At 34.7% G+C, this 23,022-nt stretch overlaps 2 protein-coding genes and 1 long non-coding RNA gene across 3 annotated transcripts; all 3 read right to left on the bottom strand.

The window, feature by feature from the left end:
• Positions 1 to 8,376: 8,376 nt before the first annotated feature.
• LOC6570043 lies at positions 8,377 to 8,966 on the bottom strand. Its single transcript, XM_001996311.1, has 2 exons — positions 8,589 to 8,966; positions 8,377 to 8,526 (listed from the first exon to the last, which is right to left on the bottom strand). The coding sequence occupies exons 1-2, from the start codon at positions 8,964 to 8,966 to the stop codon at positions 8,377 to 8,379; spliced, it is 528 nt and encodes a 175-aa protein (XP_001996347.1).
• Positions 8,967 to 11,375: 2,409 nt separating this feature from the next.
• On the bottom strand, positions 11,376 to 12,014 carry LOC6570042. The gene is made up of 2 exons (XM_001996310.1): positions 11,628 to 12,014; positions 11,376 to 11,564 (listed from the first exon to the last, which is right to left on the bottom strand). Exons 1-2 carry the CDS (start codon positions 12,012 to 12,014, stop codon positions 11,376 to 11,378), a joined length of 576 nt encoding a protein of 191 aa, XP_001996346.1.
• Positions 12,015 to 12,519: 505 nt separating this feature from the next.
• On the bottom strand, positions 12,520 to 20,551 carry LOC116806055. Its single transcript, XR_004365509.1, has 3 exons — positions 20,132 to 20,551; positions 13,184 to 13,350; positions 12,520 to 12,875 (listed from the first exon to the last, which is right to left on the bottom strand). It is a non-coding gene; the product is annotated as an uncharacterized LOC116806055 (long non-coding RNA).
• Between the last annotated feature and the right edge of the window lie 2,471 nt (positions 20,552 to 23,022).

Here is a 23,022-nt window from a genome sequence, read left to right on the forward strand (position 1 = left end):
GCGTTGCTTGAGAGGGTACTCGTTACATATAAAATATACATAGTATATAAGTGCTTCGATATGCCAACCCCGAAGTGAGTGCTTTGCGGTCAAATTAAAGCCGCATATTCCTATATAATTCAGTCGTCGCATGGTGGGCAACGGTGGATTTGTCCGTGCCTCTTAGCGTTGCATGTATTTTTAATTAATTGCATGCCCCGAGTCAAGTCGACGCGCTTCGAATGCCAGCCCAGCCAGCCCAAACTGACCCAAACTCAATGCGACAGCTGTCGGAGGGGGGAACATAATATTTCGCAAAGTATTTTAAATGTTTGCGAGTGTGTGTGTGTGTGTGTGTGTGTATATGTTTTATACCCTATGTTTATAAATACATATATAAATATAATTGCTATGAGTTTAATTTCCCATTAGCACAGTCGAATTAAGTTAATTGTGGTTGAATTATGTTTGTGAATTATTTCAAAACAATTTTGTAGCATGCATTGCAAAGTGTTCTGAATTATAATTTCAATTCATTGACATAGCTAATATTATTTATTGGTATTTCTCTACTTATTTACTAAAAATTTATGCGAGTATTATGATTTTATACGTAAACTTAATTGGGGTATCTATAAAAAAATGTTGTATATAAAATTGAATTGAATAACTTTCCAGACTTTGCAGTTATTGTACATACATATATAATAAAACAAAAAATTGTAATTATAAGAATTATATCAATCTTGCTCATTATATTGTAGAGGATATTATAATTTTATTTTCAAGTTTGCAATGCATTAAAGGCTACATTTTTAAGTTCATCATAAAACATTTCATCATTATCGTACCCCTTTATCATATAGCTGCCATAGGACCAACCGGATGGGAGATAAGTTTTAGGCATAGACTACTTATGAAAATATTTGTTCAAAACGAACAATTGATTATTTTTTAAATATTTGTTGGAATCGTTAATTTTTTGTAGTAAAACGATAAAAAAAAGTGCGAAATATTTAGAAGTCAGTAGATTACAAATAATAAAATAATTTTAACTAAACAAATATTAAAAATAGATAATAAAAATGTAATCAATTCGAACTCTGAAATAGAATTTACACTACTCTGCAAGGGAATGTCCAGGATAAGCCTTCTATCCGGTTGTATTTGATAATGGTCAACAATGTAAAGAATATGGATGCATGTGCAGCATGTGTGATAGTCGTGCATTGTCTTTCTTACCACAATTGTAAATTGTTGTTCTTTGTTGTAGCCCCGCAAGTTGACCGCTATCCGCTAGCCAAAAGCCGTCAGACGTCACCGCAGTTGCAACATCATTTGCGGTTAATTGTAATTAAAGCTCAGTGGTTTGCTTCAGTGCACATATGCACCCACTGAACCCTATTGCCCACTCCCCCATCCCCCACCCATTCTCTCTCTCTCATTCTGTTGTGGCTGTCAATGTTGAATGTGTCATCTGTAAAAAGTAAACAATTCAAGACAATTCAATGCAATCTTTTCCTCTCTAGTGATTTAGCCAGAAACGAAAGCAAAGAAACTACATGCCAGCATTTCAGACCCACTTTCAGTCTCAGTTCCAATAAGGAGTCGGCAAATAAAATAATTTTTTATTAAAAATTAACAGAAAAAAATCATTTTTTTTTTTTTGAATTTTGAAAGCTTAGTAAAATAAAAATGTTCCAAACGTATTTGTTTTTCCAACCTAAAGATTTTCAAGCTTATAATAAAAATATCATTGGCATTCCAATTAGCTTAAATATTGAAATAAACAATTTAAATTAAAATCAAATTACTGTATTAATATTAAGTATTTTCAGTCTCTAAGCACAAAAATATACTCTGTTCTTGATCGATATCAAAAGGCGAGTCGATCTAGCCATGTCTGTCCTTCCGTTCGTCCGTTCTTTTGTCCGTCCTCAGAGTTTATAAGAGTTATAGACTTCAAGTTTGGAATCTACGATAACTTATCGTTTATCCCGCGCAAATCAAGTTTGTTTTATTTATCGATTTATCTGTTTCGATACAAATATTTTTCGGATAGAAAATAAAGTCACAATTTTAAAGAATGACATAGCCTGTTGATAAATAATATTATCAACAGAATAAATAAATATATATATCTAAAACTACATTCAGTTTCAGTGTTTTAGTAAAGGTATGAATATTAAGTAAGTATAACAACCATCGCAAATAAGTTTATGGCAAAAATTAATATATACTTTTTTTCATTCTTTATTAATCATTATTAATAAATAGTTTTTATTAACCGCTTTTTGCAGTTGTTCTGAAATTGTGAGTGCCTGAAGACGACGGCGTCATGTTCAGTGGCAAGCATCTTGAATAGACTCAACCTCAAGTCAGTGGCAAGTAGCAGGCAGAGACAGGTGAGTGTTGCACTCTAATGTTAATAACACGTTAATATGCTAGGGTGGTTTGGGGTGGGAGTGGGAGTGGCGAGCGAAGGCTTGATTTAAATTAAAAATTTATTGCATACTTTTTTGCGCGCTGCCATTGCATATAAAATAAATACACGCACACACACGCAAACACACACATACACACACACTCGAACAACATATAAATTAAATTGTTGAGCGCCCAGGGGTGAACCAGCGAAAAACATGGCATGCCATGAACTCCAATTTAAAACATGAACGTACGGGTTAAGGGTTTACAGTCTGAAGCTCGTGGGACTCGCTACTAGCGAGTATAGTAGGGGGTGGTGCTGGAATGGGGGAGGCGTAGGTTGGGTGGTGGTACTCCAGCAAACCGTTTTTGATTACGCGTGTGTTTTTCGCGTGCAACTAAATTAGCGCACGTGTAATCAAGTTTTTCAGCTTTCCACAACAGAGAGAAAACAACAACAACAACAACAACAAGAACAACAAAAAGAAAATAAAAATGAAAAACAAGAAGAAGAAAATGTGCTAACAACGATGCTCGCATGTTCCTTCCACAGACAGAGTGAGACAGCGAGACAGCGAGAGTGAGGGAAAGGGAGCTGTAGTAAACAGTTTGGAAAATGTCAACAGAATATATATGAAAAGTAATGCAGACATGCGAATTTATCATAAATCATAAGAAAATGCCACACACTAAATAAATACATATGCAAAATTTAGCTGTGATATTTCGTGTTTAAATTGCTTCATGTTCCTTGAAACTCAATCAAAAAAAATCGAGTCTAAATACGACCCTCTGAAATATACGTTATAAGCACTGTTTGGAAGATCGGTAAATGAATCTATCATTTGCGAAATGAACTAATCAAACATTGAAATTTCAATTTTTAATATAAATTTCTTAATTTTATTATTTAAAATATATGAAATCGGTGCGAGTAAAGAAGTGTATTTAAGTGTTCGTTCTCAGTTGTATCGAAAAGTTTTCTCTCTCTCTCTCTCTCTCTATTTGTTCAGTGTGGCCAATAAAGCCAATGCTAACGTTTATCTTAATTGTCTGCAATAGATTATCAGTCTGTCATCCAATGAAGTGGATTGTGCGCATTTCATTTGTTTTGAACATTTTAGCGTTCTCTAATACATTTAAAATTATACGTTGCGCACTAAAAACGACAAAAAAAAAACAATTAAATAAACATTATTTTTAGACCTCTCACTTAACCTTTATTAGTAGGTACTATATGTATGAGATAATATGGTGACTCCGAATATTTACCATTTATTCGTTTTTCAAATCTTTTATTAATGCTAAAGCATCTCTAAGCGTTAATTTGGTTTAACTTCTCCATATACTCGGATGCGAAAGAGATTTTTCCGATTGAAGAAGATTTTCGCGTCCATTCTGAAGGATAAACGAATACACATATATGATGGAATTGCCTTCGGATCGAATGTAAATCCATTTATATAATACGGAACGTTCTGCAAGTATACAATATCAATGTGCAACATAGTATAGAAATAATTATTTCAAATCAGACACAATCAACACAACCTTTTTAAATGGGCAATCCACTGGAAAATTGGATACGTGACGCAGCCCTTCAAAAACCATTTTGATCGTGAATTCTCTATAACTCTTGTGCAGTGCCTCACAGTAATTCATCTTTATCGAAGTATGATTGAAATAAGAATTGCCACGCTTAATTGCCAAAATGTAGAGCCCATCCAAATTAGTCAGGTCTTCGGCACTTACAGCCTTCATGTGGAAAGAAGACAGATTTGAGGCCGTCTTATTGATTTGACAATTGAGTGTCTGCATTATTGTTGGGTTCTGATTCTCGCACTCAATCTTAGTGAACTCAGCGATAATCTTGGGCTGTCAAAGAAATTATATTTTTTCAATTTATTTTCTCCAAGTGTCGTCGACTTATTCAATATTTTTAAGGAACTTGCCGTTGCCGCTAGGGTGACCAATACACAACCGAACAGCCATGCTGCCACAGCACCAAAAATGCAAACGTTCATATTTATTGTTCCCAAACTACTAATTTGTGATGCAGTGATCAATTGTTGAAAATTCCATACATATGTATTTATTATTAAAAATTCGATTATTACCATATGTATTAAAATAATATGACATTTTGGGCTATTATCCATGTTATCGGAGAGAAACAATCAAATCAACTCTAATTGCGATTTCCCTGTTCGTATGGCAAAATTCTCTCAAATTTATTGACCTCTTCTTTGTTTGCTCAGCATAGCACTTAGTTTTTTGTCATTCAGTCAAGTTTAGAGAGCATTGTACGCAGAGCAGTCAGCTTATTGTCAGTCAATACTTTTTATTTCACAAATATCGTTTTTTAAGGTTTGAATTTCATAAATACTTAAAGAAGTTAATAACTGAAAAGGATTTTGAATGTTTGTCGTTTGTTGTGCTTTGTTTTTCAAAAATGCCATAAAATCGAACACAACTGCCGGTCGTGTGGATTATACTGAGAACATAAATAATATAAATAGGCTTTGTTTGGAATGCAATCTAAATTACTTAGCAATTATGTTTATTTAAATGCTTAAATAGAATGGAACTTTACAATCACCCCCGTGTTTGTGCTATTACTTGTAATGTATTTTTTTTTTTATATAATTTTTTTTTGTATTTCAGCTAGAAGAGCAATCTGCCACGTACCATTACGTAAATTGTTTTTTTCTTTTCCACTAAAATTTCCGTATTTGTTTGAAAGGTTCCAGCTGGCAAATAAGCGGGAAAGTCCATTTCGTCCAAATACCAATTATTCAGCGTGTAGTTAAATTTCTGCCGAAAACAAATGAAATAATCATTTAAGATGGAAGAATTAATTTAATTACTTTGCTCACCCCTTTCAATGGACACTTTAACTGTCCGGCAGTATGCTTATCAAAACTTTTTGCGAATATATTCAAAAGACGGTTCTTATGGATATTTGCTAGAAAAATGCACGCATCCGTTTGCAACTTGTACAGCCGGGTCTTTTTGTTGTCCATATTCCAGAAGTCCAAAGTCGTGTTCACTACAATCTTATCAATATCGCGTTTTAGCTGCAAATTACCACTGACATAACTCCGATTATTTAACTGAATCATAGAGTAGTTGAGCTCCTCGATAATCTCAGGCTCCCAATGCATAACAGTAAGCCTATCGATTATGAATTTAAAGTTACGCTCCTCCGAAACAACACCAATGCTTATCAGTAGCAACCAGAGATAGACAGACATGTCTGAAGGGAAGCCAACAACCAAATGATCCATAGTCAAATTGGAATAGCATGAGTTAAATAGCATTAATTATATTGGTGTATTGTTAAATCAAGGCAGTCGATGGTTGCATTATTTTAATCGCTTACTACTCGGCATTTAGTTTTATTCTCTAAGTTCAATATTTAAATAGAGGATAGCGAATTTGTGCAACAGTATGTAACATGTAGGAGCTGGCATTATTGAATCTCTAGAAATTTATATTCTTTTCTATTTGAGAGATTCTTATTGAGAGATTCCGGATCAATCCAGGAAAAGGCAATCTAAATAATACATAAACATTTTGACCATTTAAAATATTTATTTTTCCTAGTAATATTTCTAATACATAATTATTATGCACTTTATCCAAGTTGCTAAAGGAAAGTGACTTTCGATTATATGACTATCAAATCCAGATTACTCATATAATGAAAAGTATCTATAAATAATATGGTGAACCAGGAATGATGATAGATCCTTTGAGGAGCTTAAAATGCCAATTGAATCTGCTGTTGCCCAGCTTTTTATTTATTTACAAACAAATTATTAGCAAGCTATTTTAAAAATACCGAGACCCATAATATTCAGATAAGGAGACAATTAAAATCGCGTTACAAATGGTTTACAATTTCTATAACATCTCCGACCCTCATCAAGTTTGTTATTTATTTTTTCGTATTTTAAAGCTTTCATTTAAGAAAATTATATAAAATAATAAATTGTATGTTATTTTCAACGAACTTATCCACGATATATAAAATGAAATCAGTTATGAGAAATCATTTATTCAGTAATGAACAAAAATACAACTCAATTTTTATACTCAACTCTACCCTTCATGAACATACGAAAAACAAATTTGTTGCGTATGTAAAATTTAGTTAGACCCTGGAAGTCACACTCGGGCACATATTGGGGAAAATCCGTCTCATTTAAATGCATCTTGGTGATGGTGTAGTTGAAATGCTTCAAGTAAAATGCAGAAAGTAATCAATTTCAGTTCACATTTCCAAAAAAATACCTACCGATTTTAATGGACATCTCAATATGGTATTACTGCTTTGCTTGAGACTTTTAATAAACATATTAAATAGACGATTCTTATGATTGGTATTTAGAAATTGACAACCATCAAAGCGATTTTGAAAAAGACGCAATTTCTGATTGTTGGGCTTCAGCATGTCGAAGGATGTATCCAATTCGAACTGGTCGACATTCCGTTTAAATATTATATAGCTGGTGATAGTATTGCCATTCATCACCTCCGCATTGACACCTTCAAACAGATCCGCATCCATGGGTTTCAGGGAAAAATGGCTCACAAAGAAGCGAAAGTTTCGGTTTAGCGCTGCAGCCCCAACTAGTGGGAAGAGTATCCACTGCCAACAGATCCAAATCCCCAGCCAACCAACCATGGTGAAAGATGACAGTCGAGTGCTTAAATTGGGTTATTATTACCAGCCATAATATGTGCATTAGTATATTTGTAACATAAAATAATAATTATTTGTCGAAGAGATTCAATATGTCGATTATTCAAAATAGTTTACCCTGTAAAAATAAAGTTGAGAAAAAGGGCATTACAGTTGACAAAGAAGAGACGATATGAGATAGATGGATGTGGATGCTTATTTCATCGATAGAGTGCATATTTTAAATAAAAAGGTTATAATACATAAAAATGTCAAACTAAATGAATTAAAGTTACATAATCAATTAATTAGTTTTAAATTTAAGTGAAAGAAAAAATTAAAATAAAATAGTTTAAAAAATAAAATGAATAAATTGTCAAGCTGTGTTCAGGGTATATCGTAGTCGAGCTCACTCAACTACAGCTTTCTCACTTGTTTCATATGTGAAAATTGCGTTGTTTCGGCTTGCCATCCACTAATGGGAATGGGATAAAAGCCAACCAGCCATTACAATAGCTTAACTTCTAATTGTTGGCTTAAGATCTGGTAGTATATAATTTGAAATGGCTCAAATCTACTTTTTATTTCATTTTGTATTTTCAATTAATTGCCCTTGACAAACATATATTTTGCTAGATATAAATTTCGAGAGGCAGTTTAACACTAAGTTTGTAATTTACACTTCACGATCAAGTTTGCAATTAATGCATTGTGGGTAAAATAGTTGATCGTAAGATGCATTTGATATTTGGGCATATAAGTGGGAAAATTAGTTGCCTCCAGAGTCCAGTCGTTAATCGAATAATTGAAGTGCTGCCAAAAAAAAGACTCCATTTATTTTAAAATGATTGTATATCTGATTTTAATCAGACTGTTGGAATATTTACTTACTCAACATATGTTTCGAGAGCATTGTACGCAGAGCAGTCAGCTTATTGTCAGTCAATACTTTATTTCACAAAGATCGTTTTTTGTGGTTTGAATTTCATAAATACTTAAAGAAGTTAATAACTGAAAAGGATTTTGAATGTTTGTCGTTTGTTGTGCTTTGTTTTTCAAAAATGACATAAAATAGAACACAACTGCTGGTCGTGTGGATTATACTGAAAACATAAATGAATAAATATAAATAGGCTTTGTTTGGAATGCAATCTAAATTACTTAGCAATTATGTTTATTTAAATGCTCAAATAGAATGGAACTATTAGCTTTACAATCACCCCGTGTTTTTGCTATTACGTGTAATGTATTTTTTTTTTAAATTTAATTTTTCTGTATTTCAGCTAGTGGAGCACTCTGCCACGTACCATTACGTAAATTGTTTTTTTCGTGTCCACAAAAAATTCCGTATTTGCTTGAAAGGTGCCAGCTGGCACATAAGTGGGAAAGTCCAGTTCGTCCAAATACCAATTATTCAGCGTGTAGTTAAATTTCTGCCGAAAACAAATGAAATAATCATTTAAGATGGAAGAATTAATTTAATTACTTTGCTCACCCCTTTCAATGGACACGTTAACTGTCCGGCAGTATGCTTATTCAAACTTTTTGCGAATATATTCAAAAGACGGTTCTTATGGATATTTGCTAGAAAAATGCACACATCCGTTTGCAACTTGAACAGCCGGATCTTTCTGTTGTCCATAGTGCAGCCGTCCAAAGTCGTGTTCACTACAATCTTATCAATATCACGTTTTAGCAGCAAATTAGCACTGATATAACTCCGATTATTTAATTGAATCAGAGAGTAGTTGAGCTCCTCGACAATCTCAGGCTCCCAATGCCTAACAGTAAGCCTATCGATTATGAATTTAAAGTTACGCTCCTCCGAAACAACACCAATGCTTATCAGTAGCAACCAGAGATAGACAGACATGTCTGAAGGGAAGCCAACAACCAAATGATCCATAGTCAAATTGGAATAGCACGAGTTAAATAGAATTATTTATATTGGTGTATTGTTAAATCAAGGCAGTCGATGGTTGCATTATTTTAATCGCTTGCTTCTCGGAATTTAGTTTTATTCTCTATGTTCAATATTTAAATAGAGGATAGCGAATTTGTGCAACAGTATGTAACATTATTGAATCTCCAGAAATTTATATTCTTTTCTATTTGAGAGATTCTTATTGAGAGATTCCGGATCAATCCAGGAAAAGGCAATCTATGGGTTTCAGGGAAAAATGGCTCACTAAAAAGCGAAAGTTTCGGTTTAGCGCTGCAGCCCCAACTAGTGATAAGAGTATCCACTGCCAACAGATCCAAATCCCCAGCCAACCAACCATGGTGAAAGATGACAGTCGAGTGCCTAAATTGGGTTATTATTACCAGCCATAATATGTGCATTAATATATTTGTAACATAAAATAATAATTATTTGTCGAAGAGATTCAATATGTCGATTATTCAAAATAGTTTACCCTGTAAAAATAAAGTTGAGAAAAAGGGCATTACAGTTGACAAAGAAGAGACGATATGAGATAGATGGATGCTTATTTCATTTTATCGATAGCTCGCCCTGCTTATCGATACTGGGATATCGATAAGAGTATATTTTCGATAACAACAACTTTTAATTTTATTTATCTATTTAATGTGTACAAAACAGAGTGCATAATTAAAATAAATGGTTATAATACATAAAAATGTCAAACTAAATGAATTAAAGTTACATAATCAATTAATTAGTTTTAAATTTAAGTGAAAGAAAAAATTAAAATGAAATAATTTCAAAAATAAAACTATAATAATTTAAAATTGTAAATTGAATGAATTACATGTTAGATTTAAGATGAATAAATTGTCAGTTTTAGAGCTGTGTTCTAAATCGTAGTCGAGCTCACTCAACTACAGCATTCTCACTTGTTTCATATGTGAAAATTGCGTTGTTTTGGCTTGCCGGGTAATATATAATTTGAAATGGCTCAAGTTAAAAATAATTGATATCAATTATAATAAAAAGAAATCTACTTTTTATTTCATTTTGTATTTTCAATTAATTGCCCTTGACAAACATATATTTTGCTACATATAAATTTCGAGAGGCAGTTTAACACTAAGTTTGTAATTTACACTTCACGATCAAGTTTGCAATTAATGCATTGTGGGTAAAATAGTTGATCGTAATATGCATTTGATATTTGGGCATATAAGTGGGAAAATTAGTTGCCTCCAGAGTCCAGTCGTTAATCGAATAATTGAAGTGCTGCCAAAAAAAAAAGACTCTAATTATTGTGAAATGATTGTATATCTGATTTTAATCAGACTGTTGGAATATTTACTTACTGCTATTACCGGACATTGTGGGTTTCCATGAATTTTTTTTTGTAAACTCTTTGAAATAATTTGAAACCAACGATTCTTATGGATGATATTGAAAAATTGACAGCCATCAATACGTAAATTCAAAAAACGCGTTGTCTTATTACTGGGGCTTATGATGTCTAAGTTTACCCTACTCTCCACTTGATCAACATTGCGGGTCAAAGTCATATTGCAGTTAACAATGCGGAACTCTGTTACTTTACAGTTAAGCACATCAAAAAGATCCATTTGCACTGCTTGCGGAGTGAATTCGGTGACATATAAGCGAAAGGTACGCTCCTTAATTTTGGCATCCACCTGCAGAAAGTGTGGCAACCCCAAACAGAGCGAAAACCAGAGCCAATAAGCCATTGCGTAAAACTGAACTGGAAGTGTTCGCTGTACACAAAACAGTTCATAATTACTTACTATTAGAGTGTAATGAGTGTTGATAGCTGAAATGATTTTCAAATTGCACTAAAGTCAATTGGTTTATTCAACAATATTAGATTATCACCGAATTGGATTCATTTTGGTATCTGTATCTATAATGGCTATAGAGCTTTACACCCAGTAAAACAACTTGCACTGAATTTGAGATAATCGCTTTACTTTGGGATTTTTCTTTTTTCAATCCCAGCTCAAATTTTTCTAAAATGTAGAAAACATATTTTTATATATTTTTGCTCCCAAAAATGTGGGTTTTGCATATCTAGTTTTGTGAATGACCTGAATTTCTGTCTGTTCTACTATACCCTATAAGCTCTTTTCAACTGGTGCTCAGATACTTTTTCTTATATTGACTGATACTTAGCCACTTTTTCTTGTAAGCAAGCATACCAAACATAACTTTTCAATATAATCGAGCTGGTTCTTAGACACTTTCTTTTGGTGAGCGAAAACATATCTTTTTATTAGCATATATAACTTTTCATAATACATTTATGCTTTGATTTTATTTAGTAGTTGACAAATTTACGATTTAAAAAGTTTGATGCTTCGGAGTTGTGGTCCTAACGACTACCGGTCGAATATAGCCCGACAAGTGAATGATTGCGAAACGGCTGGTCCTGTTGCGAATTTCCACCTTCAGGAAATAACTGCAGGCGGGCAGTAATTCAGGCAGAACGCTTTCATCCAGATAGCTGCGTGTTAGGCTATAATTGATGTGCTAATTGCAGTCCGAAGAGTTTGAGTACCCCTATGAGAAGATCGCATGCAAATGAATACTCACCGCTTGGATCGGACAAGTGGGTTGAATATTAACAAAGTTAACGAATCTCTTATAAAAATGTCTCACAAATTTGCTGCGATAGGCGTTATTTAGAAATGCGCACAAATCGAGCTTTGTGTCAAAGAGACGGACACGTGGCAGCCGGGGACGAGATATGTCCATTGAAGTGAGCATGATTATCTCGTTGAGGGTTCTTCCCAGCTGCAAATGACCAGAGATATAGCTGCGATTACCCTCCTGCTCAATGAAGGCACTGTTCGAGACGATCAATTCGCGATCCACTGGCTCGAAATCAAAATGATCCACAAGCACCACATAGTCACCCAACGCGCCAATGGCAATCGTGGTGATTACGTAGAGACAGGCGTAGACCGCTCGCAGATCCATTCCGGTACTCTATCTGATCGCCTTTGCTGATTCCACTGCCATTGAAAACTGAATCAAACTGTAATTTGCCTATTCTGACCGCTAATCGACTTTTAATTGTTGTTATAACTCAAATTTGCCATTATGTACTAATATAAAACAATATTAACATGATTATTGGGTATTTTTTTTATTTTGATTTTACACATTTGAAAATGAAATTATTACATTTTGTACTACTTTTTTTTACAAAATAAAACTCACAACTCATAAACCATAGTATTATAAATGTAATTAATAAACAAACAGCGCTAAAGCGACTACAAAGGAAAATTTAAATAAATTTATAATTTGAATAGCATCCCTTTCCATTTTTTTTTTTTTGTAAATTAAAAAAGAAGTCATAAAAAAATAAAAAATCTACATTCTTTTCCAAAGCGGACATAATATTGATCAATGTTATTAGAAATACTAACCAGGCTTTCAAGCGCCTTAAAAAAAATTCAAGTTAAATGAAAATGTCTCGTATATAAAAAAATTGAGTTGGGAAAACGGCTAAGCAATATGAAAGTGTAAAAAAAAGAAGAAATATACACACTCAAAAAATAATAAAAAAAAGTAAAGTAAAGAAAAATAAAGAGAAAAACGCAGCCCAAAGGATGTCAACGCAAATGTTAATAGCAGCAGCGTCAGCGATGTTGTTGTAGTTGCCGCTTGGTGTCCCGTCTCTATTTTACGGCAAGTGGTGCAGTACGTCCTCTAGCCCGTAACCCGTAACCCAAACAATGCCGACGTCTGCGCCTTCTTTGCTCAGGACCAAGGGATAAGTCCCGGCCATGCTTTATGCCCGATCCAAGTAAAGCAAACACGGTGGCCGTAAAACTGAAAAGCAAAGCAACAGCATCACCAAAGGAAAGTAAAACAAGAAAAAACATTTATCTTAGGCACACCGAAGACTACATACCCTTTATTTCTTAACGTTTTTACTATTTTTATTTAATCTTAAGTTTTGAGTTTAATTTCTCTGCTTGAGTTTTGTGTAATTCAATTCGTAATTTTAATTTTGAATTGAATTTTGAGTTTTTACTTATTAAAGTGTGGACTATTTTTAGTTCACATTAAATTAAATTCTTTTCCTTTTTTTGAACAAACAAAGCTTCGCCTTAAATAAATATTTTGGAATATTTTACCATTTACACAAATATTTTTATGATGATTCCAGTTTTATGTCTGGCTTGGAATTGATTATTCCACATGACACGTGTATCAGAGACGGACTGAAATGGCTATATCAACTCAGTTAGTGCTGCTGATCAAGGATGGATATGCCTTGCGTAGACGTCGTTTTTCTGCAAATCTGAAAACAAAATTAAAGTACTTTATACAAGGGTATAGTAAAGCCAGGCCAGGCCAGTTGAGTGTAGTGCAAACATCACACCTACAAGCTCAGAGCCACAGACAACAGACAACAGACAATAGGCTAAAGACAACGGACTATGGACTACAGACAGGAGATGCAGGAGCGTTAAATTTATTCGACGAGTACGAAACAAGGACAAGGATAAACCATTTTCGCTTCACGACTTGATTTTATTTTAGCTCATTAACTAATTGCTTATAAGATGCTGCATAAATAATGGTATTGAAAATATCTTATCTCTTGCATGAAATTATAAATTATTATTATAATCGACTTAAGGTAGAAATTCACAGCTGTCGTGTTTGAAAACTATGTATATCGAAGGGTATATCGAAGTATATAAAAAATAAAAAACACTTGAATTCGTATTGAGTTATGAGTGTTCATGACACATCTCAATGGCCCAGACTACAGGGTAGCGTCTAGAGGCAGGCAAATAGAGAGTTGGGGCGCAACTCCGACTGCAACAGCTACAGTGGTCCATGTTATGTAAACATTTGCGAGGGTTCTGTATGCGTCTCCACGGAGATGAAGGATGGCGGATGGGGGATGGGCGATGGGATTTGATTGGGATTGCTTTGGTTATGGATATGCAAATTGTGACTGGGCTCTTGGTGGATAACCAATCGCAGTGCCAGAAACACTTTCAATCACAAATCCCATACGGAGTTCGATGACAAAATTATGTCGACGGCGTCGCCTCACATTCAGGTGCAATAACCACACTGAAGAAGTGTTATTTATTGGATTAGATAATCTGAGTCACTTAAATTAGTTAATGACTTAACATACAAATCAGTATTTACCAAATTTGTATTAATGCTTTTCGCTTTGTTCATATTTGACTATATTGACCCGAAAATGTTTATTGACTTGATTAATCAAAAAAAAATTGAATGAAATTTATTCTTTTATAATCAGCAAAAGTTTATAATTACGAATGCGGCGGTAATCCGAAATATTTGTTTACAACCATTATAAAATATAATTCGATAGCGCGAGACCATAAAGCAAATAAGAGCAGATGTCATAACTAATCCACTGATTCCAGGGGGTGGGTGGGTGCCGGGTAGTAACACGTTAAAGCAGCGCATCAGTGTAAACAAATTTTTTGACAAATTTATGATGATGGAATTTTAAGTGATTTTTAACGAGCAAGGGTGGGTTATATAAATATATATATATATATATATATATATATATATATAAATAAATATATATGTATATATACAACAAATACACAGACATATCTATTAGTTGAGCTGAAGGAAGCATCTGCAATTGTTGTTGCTTGACTTGCTTGCTTGCCACAAAAGGGTTGCAGTCAGGTGCAGCAGCTGCCGCTGCTGCTGCTGCTGCTGCTGTGGATGGGTTGACGGGGTTGCAAGGCAGCAACAGTGCCCCGCAAACATTTATGGAATTATGTTCATTTCACACACAAACACAGACACAGACACACACACACACACACATATACAGAAAAGTTAACAAAAGACCCATTAAGCTCGCTGCTGCCAAATTGATGTGCCTGCACCACAGCCACACCGCTGCACCACCCAAAGCCAAGCGCCACCTGTGCGTTCAACTGTAAAATTTATTGATTCGAGCAACGAGCAAATAGGCTCCATTGAGAACGTCGACTAACTAGCTATAATTAGAGAGCTCTCAGCCAATATAGGCCCACCCACGCGACAAGATTCACTATAACTCGACCAGCGCATACCCTATAACTATTCTCTTAAACAACTAATGTCCAATTGCATTAAATTATATAGCAAAATAAATATATATATATATATACAAGACCAAATATCCAATCGATACATGTAAATAACTTTTGTGTTTATTATCAGAAAGTAGAAATAATAACCAAGTTCAAAAATTAGTCGGCATTAACTTGATTAAACTGGTTCTGCACAGAGTTATTGATTATATATATAATATTATCCCATCAAATTGTATCAAATTGGATATTTTGATTTTAAAGTTTTCAAGACGCATTGATGGAGAAGTCTCTCCATAGGGTGTATATATTCTTGATCCCTTAGCTTGAAAGCAATCTTATTGAAATGTCCTGGTCGGACCACAGTAAGAACTGTAAGATATAGTTTTCAAAGCGACAATTTGTGTAAAACGAAAAGTTGTTTTTGAAAATATTTTGTTGCCAGCTAAAATCAAATTAAAACCGGCTAATGATAATCGTTTTTCTCAATCTCAATAGTTGAATCTGTATTTTAGCAATTCAAAGTGACACTGCAAGCAGCATAACTATACCCAATTACATGTGAACAGGGTATCTGAAGTGGTTAGCATTTTTATTTGAAATTCGCATCAAGCCACAACAGAATAAAAGTTGTTTCTTACATGCGAGTGATTGACATGCACATTTTCATTGAATTATTAATTACGTAATGCGAAACCAATCGACTGCAATTTGCATATGCAATGAGCCCAATACACGGCGTATATAATGGCTAATTACGCCGATATCCCACATGCCACTAGCTACAACCCATATGGCACGATCTACATCATATTTAGTTCGCAACTTAGTTCAATCTTTAATGCAAATTGCTTCATTTTACATTAAAAATGTTTAATGTTTGTGGTTTTTACAAGAAAACATTTGGATGGAAGTCAAATCGATTCGAATTTTAAATCGACAGTAAATTAGTAAATAAAAAAAACCCATGAAAATGAGTCCAAGTAACCGGACTATTAAAATACAATTTAACTTAATTATAGCAAAAGACAGTCAATTAAAATTTATATTGCAATTTAAGCGCCAGCTTAGAAATTTAATTATATTTTATGGCACCTTCCTTTTATTTATTTATTGATTTTTCCTTAATAGTTTAATACAAAATGCAAAAAATAATTAAATTTAAAATAAAATTTAATATTCATATCACTTTTAATATTTATATTTTGATTAATATTTTTGTTATTTTGACAACTTTAGCTCTTAAATTATAGGAGATCTAGTCTTTTGCCTTTTTTTTGTGGCTGGGACTAGGCGTGGTCCAAATATTTTTCTCCCATTTTTGAAGCGTGTTACTATATACTATATACCATTTACTATATTGGTATTAAATTTAAACCATCCAAATTTTCTAACTAAAATATACAGCACAAAAAAGATTCACAAATAAATGAAGAGTGTCGTACTTAAAACAAGAAAGAACCACTATCTAAATCACGCTGAAAAAAAGTTGTTAAAAAAAGAACTCATCTTTCGAGCGATTGTCGCTAGGGCAGCCAAGTGATATATTCCATCGATCCGGCAGGCATCGACATATGTACTACCTGCAGCACAGAGATGCATGTATTCCAAGTTTCATTAAAAACTGAGCGACTAATTCGCAGTCGGAGTCGTCTCCTTCGATGCTTTTAATACCCTCTGCAAGGGTATAAACATTTCGTAGAAATTATGTTTAAGTGCCTCCAACAGTTTTTTAACGACACTTAAAGAACAAAGATTTCTTTAGCACTGGTCTCAATATATGTATATATACATACACACATATATATATACATATATATACAAATAAATATATATATGTATGTATATACATGTCCTGTATGTGTGCAATTCCAGATGTTGCCCTTAGGGAATATTCCTGAATGCACGTAAGCGTTCTTAAAGTTTTTCTAGACACAATCCTGTCGGATATATATATATAATATATATGTATATATATAAATACATTATGCCGAGTGTTGTTGTGTGTAGCCAGTAAAATTTACTGCCAAATTTTTTATGGCAACCTTTGGTTTATTACTTTGGCTGATGCTTGTTTTAAGTTAACAGCAGGAGGCAAGTTTAGCGCTCCTCCCCTCCCCCTCCTTTCCCTCCCTTCCACACTCCTGCCCCCCTTTAGCACTTTTTCCGTCCCTCTGATGCCATCTTGCGGGCAAGGCCTTGAGACTTAAGGCTCCATGTTGACTTAAAAAAATATTTTCTGGCAACAAAACGCAGCCAAAGGCAACTGCAACAGCAAGAAAAAAAAGATATATATATATAGAATACATATAGAGGAAATAAAAAGAGTGCTTAAGGCAAAAAGCAATAACAAAATATTATTATCAGAAACATTCATCATGTGGCTGCAGCCCATAAATTTTCGGCTAGCTGCGAAATGCAACAACAACAGGAACAACTCTAACAACTAAAATAACAACGGCAGCTAACTGTTAATAAATCGCAGCTGCAGATAGCAGCGACCAGCTGCCGGCGCCACAGACAGACACGTTTTACTTTGCCCCAAAAGAAAAAATAGAAAAAAACAAATATATACAAAAAAATTCAAACCCCTTGCCTTGAAACTATCAAACATCCGAATCCCCAACACCCATTGCCAAACCAAATTTCCCATTTCCCTTTTCCCACTTCCCATTTCAATTGCTATGCCCAGTAACAGTCGCCGTTCAACTTTCAACAAAGTTTGGTTTACCAAGCAGTAACTTTTTGCAGAGGCGTGCCACAGGCCCTAGAAGACAGACCCACTTGCCCCCAGGAAATCTGAGTTACTACAGCCGGCTAAGAGTTGACTTTACTTATTTCATCCTAGGTTAAGGCTACAATTCGGCTTGAGAATTGCTATACATAGAATATGTTCGGCTTTCAATTTCCATTTAAAATTTTAACATATATATTTATATATATATATACACATATATTTAATTTGTTCATTTATAAATGAAAGCAAAGTTCTCATTTATAGTAAAAATTGTAGACATAACTAAATATTGCTCAAATATTTTACATATAAATTATATATACAAATTATACCAAAAATATGGTTTTTTGAAACGAGCAGAAATTCCCATAACCCAACAGTATATTTTTCAAATAAAGAAACAAACATTTCCACTAGAGACTTATTTAGCATTATGGCATGGCGTATTATAGAAATGGTCATAAATCTAATTGCAATGATTACAAATTCTAAGTAATTACTTTACTATATATGTGTGTTTACATACATGTATGTATATTGGATATATGTACATTGTAATTTGCATTGATTAATAATTTGTTTTCAAGAGCAAAAGCATTCATCATATCTGTCAAATGAAAAATTCCACTTGAAGTTCAGTTCACTTTGCATTTCCTTTTCGAATTAATTGTGAGCTCTCTTCTCCCTTCTTCTCTTCTTTTCCTTCTTCTTCTTCTTCTTCTTATTCGGCTTCTTCTATTATCAGCCTTCATTCATCATCATCATCCGTTCCCAATGTCATTTCATCTCTTCACTCTTTTGTTTTGCCCAAGTCACCGTTATATATATATCTCTCGCTCTCGCTCTCTCGCTCTCTTCCTATTTCCTTGGCGCTCTCTTTCTATCTATGCCCATTTGCTTGTTTAATAAATAATTGTCCATCGTTGAATGTGTTTAGTACAATAAAGCTGCACAACTCACGACAATATTGCACGGAGCGGTTTAAGCATGCATATCGGATATAGATACATACATAGGTGCAGTGGATGCTGACTAATTCGACAATTCAAACTTGCAAATTTTTACAAGTTTTGCCATGTGCTTGTATTAATTTAAGATTTAATTTACAAAAAAAAGTCTTACATTTTCGAATTGTGAATTCAAGGCAACAATTTAATTTGGATACAACTTCGACCACTGTAGATTATTTATGCACAAGTATTTGCTATCCAGGTGACCACATGCTGTTCTCAAACCAACCTTGCCCTGCCCTGCTCTCCTCTCCTCTGCGCTGCTCTGCTCTGGTCTCCTTTGCTCTGCTTTGGTCTGCTCTAACGGCGCATTTGCAACCGCATAGCCAAGTTGCGGCTTTGGCTAGCTGCCTGCTGCCTGTTTGTTGCCTTGCCCGGCTGACCACATCATCAAATGGGAAATGCAAAAGCGACGTAATTGCCACAGCACCGCACAACAGCGGGGCGATGCCGAAACCAATAAACCTGCATATGTCGATTAGTTGCACATGAATGCAATAACATGGGCCCCAAACTAAGGAAGACAGAATGAAAGACGGACAGACGGACAGGCAGGCAGACAGGGAGATAGAGAGAGAGAAGGGGAAGTGCGCAGTGGGGCACAGACAGCCGCAGACAAACGAGCCCGCTTAAGCCACGTCTTAAGACGCTTTTGTCTAGGCCACATTCGCATTATCTTAACACAAAGTGCAGCTAAATTCAAATTGATTTTAACTTACGGTTATCTCATCATTGTATGATCAATAAGAATAGATGGCGTAACGTTTAATATAACGTCATATACGAATTTATTACATCATAACGGTTATTTGGAAATTGCAAAAATGTTGTATTCCGATTTCGCATCTTCCGGCTTTTATTTCAATATACTCCAAGTTTTTCACAGAGACTAAAGTATTTAAGACCAAATAAAAAGGAAGTTGAAATTGTGAGCGTTTTTAAATAAAATATGCTTATGCTGCATCGTTTGCCCTTTGAAATGACCTGTGTTTGGGATCCACTCCGCATTCAACTCACCCAAACTTTCTACATAGATACAGCAGCGGTCAAAATAATAGCAGTGCACACAAATACTTAAAATGTTATTTAAACACAACATTCTCAGATGAGAAACCAAAGATTTTTATCTTTGCAGAATTGCTCCACATTGAACCTTTTGAAAAAGTCTCGATTTTATTAATCGACCATAAAATGAGTCATATTTTTATCAAGAAGCACTACTATTATTTTGACCGCAACTGTACTTACATATGTGTATACACATGCTACATCCACATGTTTGAGTGTCGCCTGGCCACCTGACGCCGCTTCGCTGACCGCTAAATGTGGATCTGCAATGGTTTTTCTGAGTCACAGACCGCAACGGAACGTTGCCTGGTTACCAGATTTCAAATATTTGCGTAACTCAAGCGGCGCTTGAACTTAAACAAATCCGCCGCGCCACCCGCCTCACTTTGCAAATTCCGCGCATCAGCGTAAGCGTCACCAAAATGTTGGCTCATTTGCCTCAGTTTGTGCTGTAGATGTGGAGCCACCTTCACCGCATTCCACGGATCAGCGGCCATGAATTTTGCATTTTCTATGTGTACGCAAGTATTTTTAGCTGTTTGGCCAGGCCTGTGATTCATCAAAAGAGCGGCGACAGCTGACAGGGCCCCGGACGACAGAGCCGACAGCAACGCATGGAAATGCGATTAACACAACTAGAAACACACGCAAGACAATGAATGGCATCACAGCGAACAACAGCAAGTCGGGGGAAACACCTGAGGCTCTCGGCGAATTGCCGACGCTCATTAGCAAAAAAAAAAAACCGAAGCAGTTGACAGGGAATACACTCGAGAATTGAAGGTGGACAGCGAAACGAAACCGAAGCTTAAATGCTCTGAGTTGAGCTTAAGCTCTCTCCATTGATCACATGTATGATTGAGCTTTTAAAAGTTTCGCGGTTTTCAGTTTGATCCCGTTGCTCACAAAAAAAAGAGCTTGTGTTGAGTAATGCATATGCAGTTGCAGTTGGAGAGCGAGAAAGACAGAAAGGGAGAGAGAGAGCAATCATCATTTGCCGTTCTTTTTAGACAAAGCCTTATATGTTTGTGTGAGTAAAATACATTTAGTGCCATTAAAAACTCTGTTGTGTTCTATAATATCCAAACATCATTTAATATGTGTACAAATTAATTGCGAATTTGCGTGCGTGTTCAAAATATAGTACAAAAGAAACGAGAGAAAAAACATCAACTCTAACATGATGAAGCTGAAATACCCTTAAAAATTGTATGAATGATATGAAAATGGCAACAGCTGCAGTCACTTAAGCACTTAAGCATTCGCATACAAACGGAAAGACAAAGGAAATAAGTGATAAACTCAGATATTGTTATCAGTTTGTTACACACATATTTGTATGTGGCAACAACTAAATAAGGGTATACAATGATACAACTACGTTCGTTTTTAGTGGCAATTGATTTCCGGATTTAAGAGACAACCTTCAAGTCTATGCACAATATCACGTCTTTATTTTCATACATAAAACGCTTACGCAAGACTCACCGTGTTCAATTGAAATCGAACATGAATCATATTGGGAAATATATAAAACTTGTATACCCAGATTCAAAACGTGATAAGCATAAGTTTTGAACAAGATTAAAGTTATTATTATTATTTATTTTTTCATATTTTTTTTTATATTAATCATACGATAAGATAACCATTTTTAACAAATACTTCTAATTGGATTCAACAGGAATTGCTAATTTGGAGTCTCGGCTCAGTTAGCATTCTTGTAAGCTTAGCTGTATTGACAGAGAAAGAGAGAGAGAGTCATAAATAATATTTTTAATTCGATGTGAATGACCAACAAAATGACACAGAAAACAGCTGTTTTTCATATAGCATGTAGAAATGAATGTTTGCCCATTTCATGTCAAACTAAATGGAAAGTACATATGTTATTTGCTCTAAAGTATTTATTTTATATTATAAACAGAGAACACACATTTGTGTACTGTGTATAGAACAGAGCTTTTCTCGCCGCCTTTGTTCGTACTTATGTATGTACGTTCTCTAAACACATGTATTTTAGCCACAAAAATTGCGAGAAAAAAAAAAAACAAAAAAAAGTTGTCGAAAAGTTTTCAAGTAACTTTTTTGTTTAGGGCTACATATAATATAATCCCAGCAATTATAGTGTACATCACATTGTTAGATACAATACAATTTAAGTGCACTAATAAAAAGTTGACTTAGCAACAGTCGCTGAATAATATGTATGGCAAATTTTAGCAGATCGGTTAATTCAACACGTCATGCGGAACAAATGTACAAATGTACATTTACGTACAAATGTATGTATGTATGACACATTTATTGTATGTATATAATACACACACACATACATATATCTGTATATATACTTACAGTGTGTTTCAATGTGTTTTTGGCTTTTTGCCGTTTGCGGCTGCCTTGCCAAAATTATGACAAAATTATGAGACCCTTTCTAAGAAAGAACCTACAGAAAAAACACAAAAGACAAAAGACAAAGCAATAGCAATACAGTAGCCGCTCGAGAAATATAACAAACATAAATAAGCATAATTCGCACATACAAACGACACTTTGTATCTTAATATCTTATTTATAGACACTTTGAAGTTGCTTTATATAAATCAGTCAATTTCAAATGTAGAAATATGTAGATGTTATTTGTACATTTCGGAAAATTTGAAAATGATTTGTGAATCTGTGAATAATATGCATTTAATATTTGGGAGACCACTGTTCGCACTGTTCGTGTAATTGTATTTTGTATATAAATTGTCAGAGTGAACGTCAACGCTTGATACAACAGACACCCCCGTTGCCCGCCCCGCCCCCTCCCTGCACATCTAGGAGAAGGCGAACACATTGTCGCATTTCATTTGAAGATGACGCGCGGCGTTCGTTGCGCTGCCAGACGTTCTGGCACGCCCGAACTAACTGTTTTTAGTACGGGGGAGGCGATAACAATTCAAGGTGTTGGGTGTTGGCGGGTGCTGGTGGGGGGTGTGGGGCGACATTGAGCAAGTCAACGCGAGGCATTGCACGAAGCCAGAGCCGAGAGCGCAATTTCAATCGCAGCTGTGCTCTTTGAT

Source organism: Drosophila grimshawi, unplaced genomic scaffold (assembly GCF_018153295.1).
Source record: "Drosophila grimshawi isolate 15287-2541.00 unplaced genomic scaffold, ASM1815329v1 contig_1377, whole genome shotgun sequence".
NCBI classification, from domain to species: domain Eukaryota; kingdom Metazoa; phylum Arthropoda; class Insecta; order Diptera; family Drosophilidae; genus Drosophila; species Drosophila grimshawi.

Bases quoted from the DNA above. Each gene is read 5' to 3' on its own strand.
- LOC6570043 (XM_001996311.1), bottom strand. From the start codon at position 8,966: ATGTCTGTCTATCTCTGGTTGCTACTGATAAGCATTGGTGTTGTTTCG. The intron at 8,527-8,588 runs GTGAGCAAAGTA...TGTTTTCGGCAG, and splicing joins TAACGTGTCCATTGAAAGGG to AAATTTAACTACACGCTGAA.
- LOC6570042 (XM_001996310.1), bottom strand. From the start codon at position 12,014: ATGGATCTGCGAGCGGTCTACGCCTGTCTCTACGTAATCACCACGATT. The intron at 11,565-11,627 runs GTGAGTATTCAT...GACTGCAATTAG, and splicing joins CCACTTGTCCGATCCAAGCG to CACATCAATTATAGCCTAAC.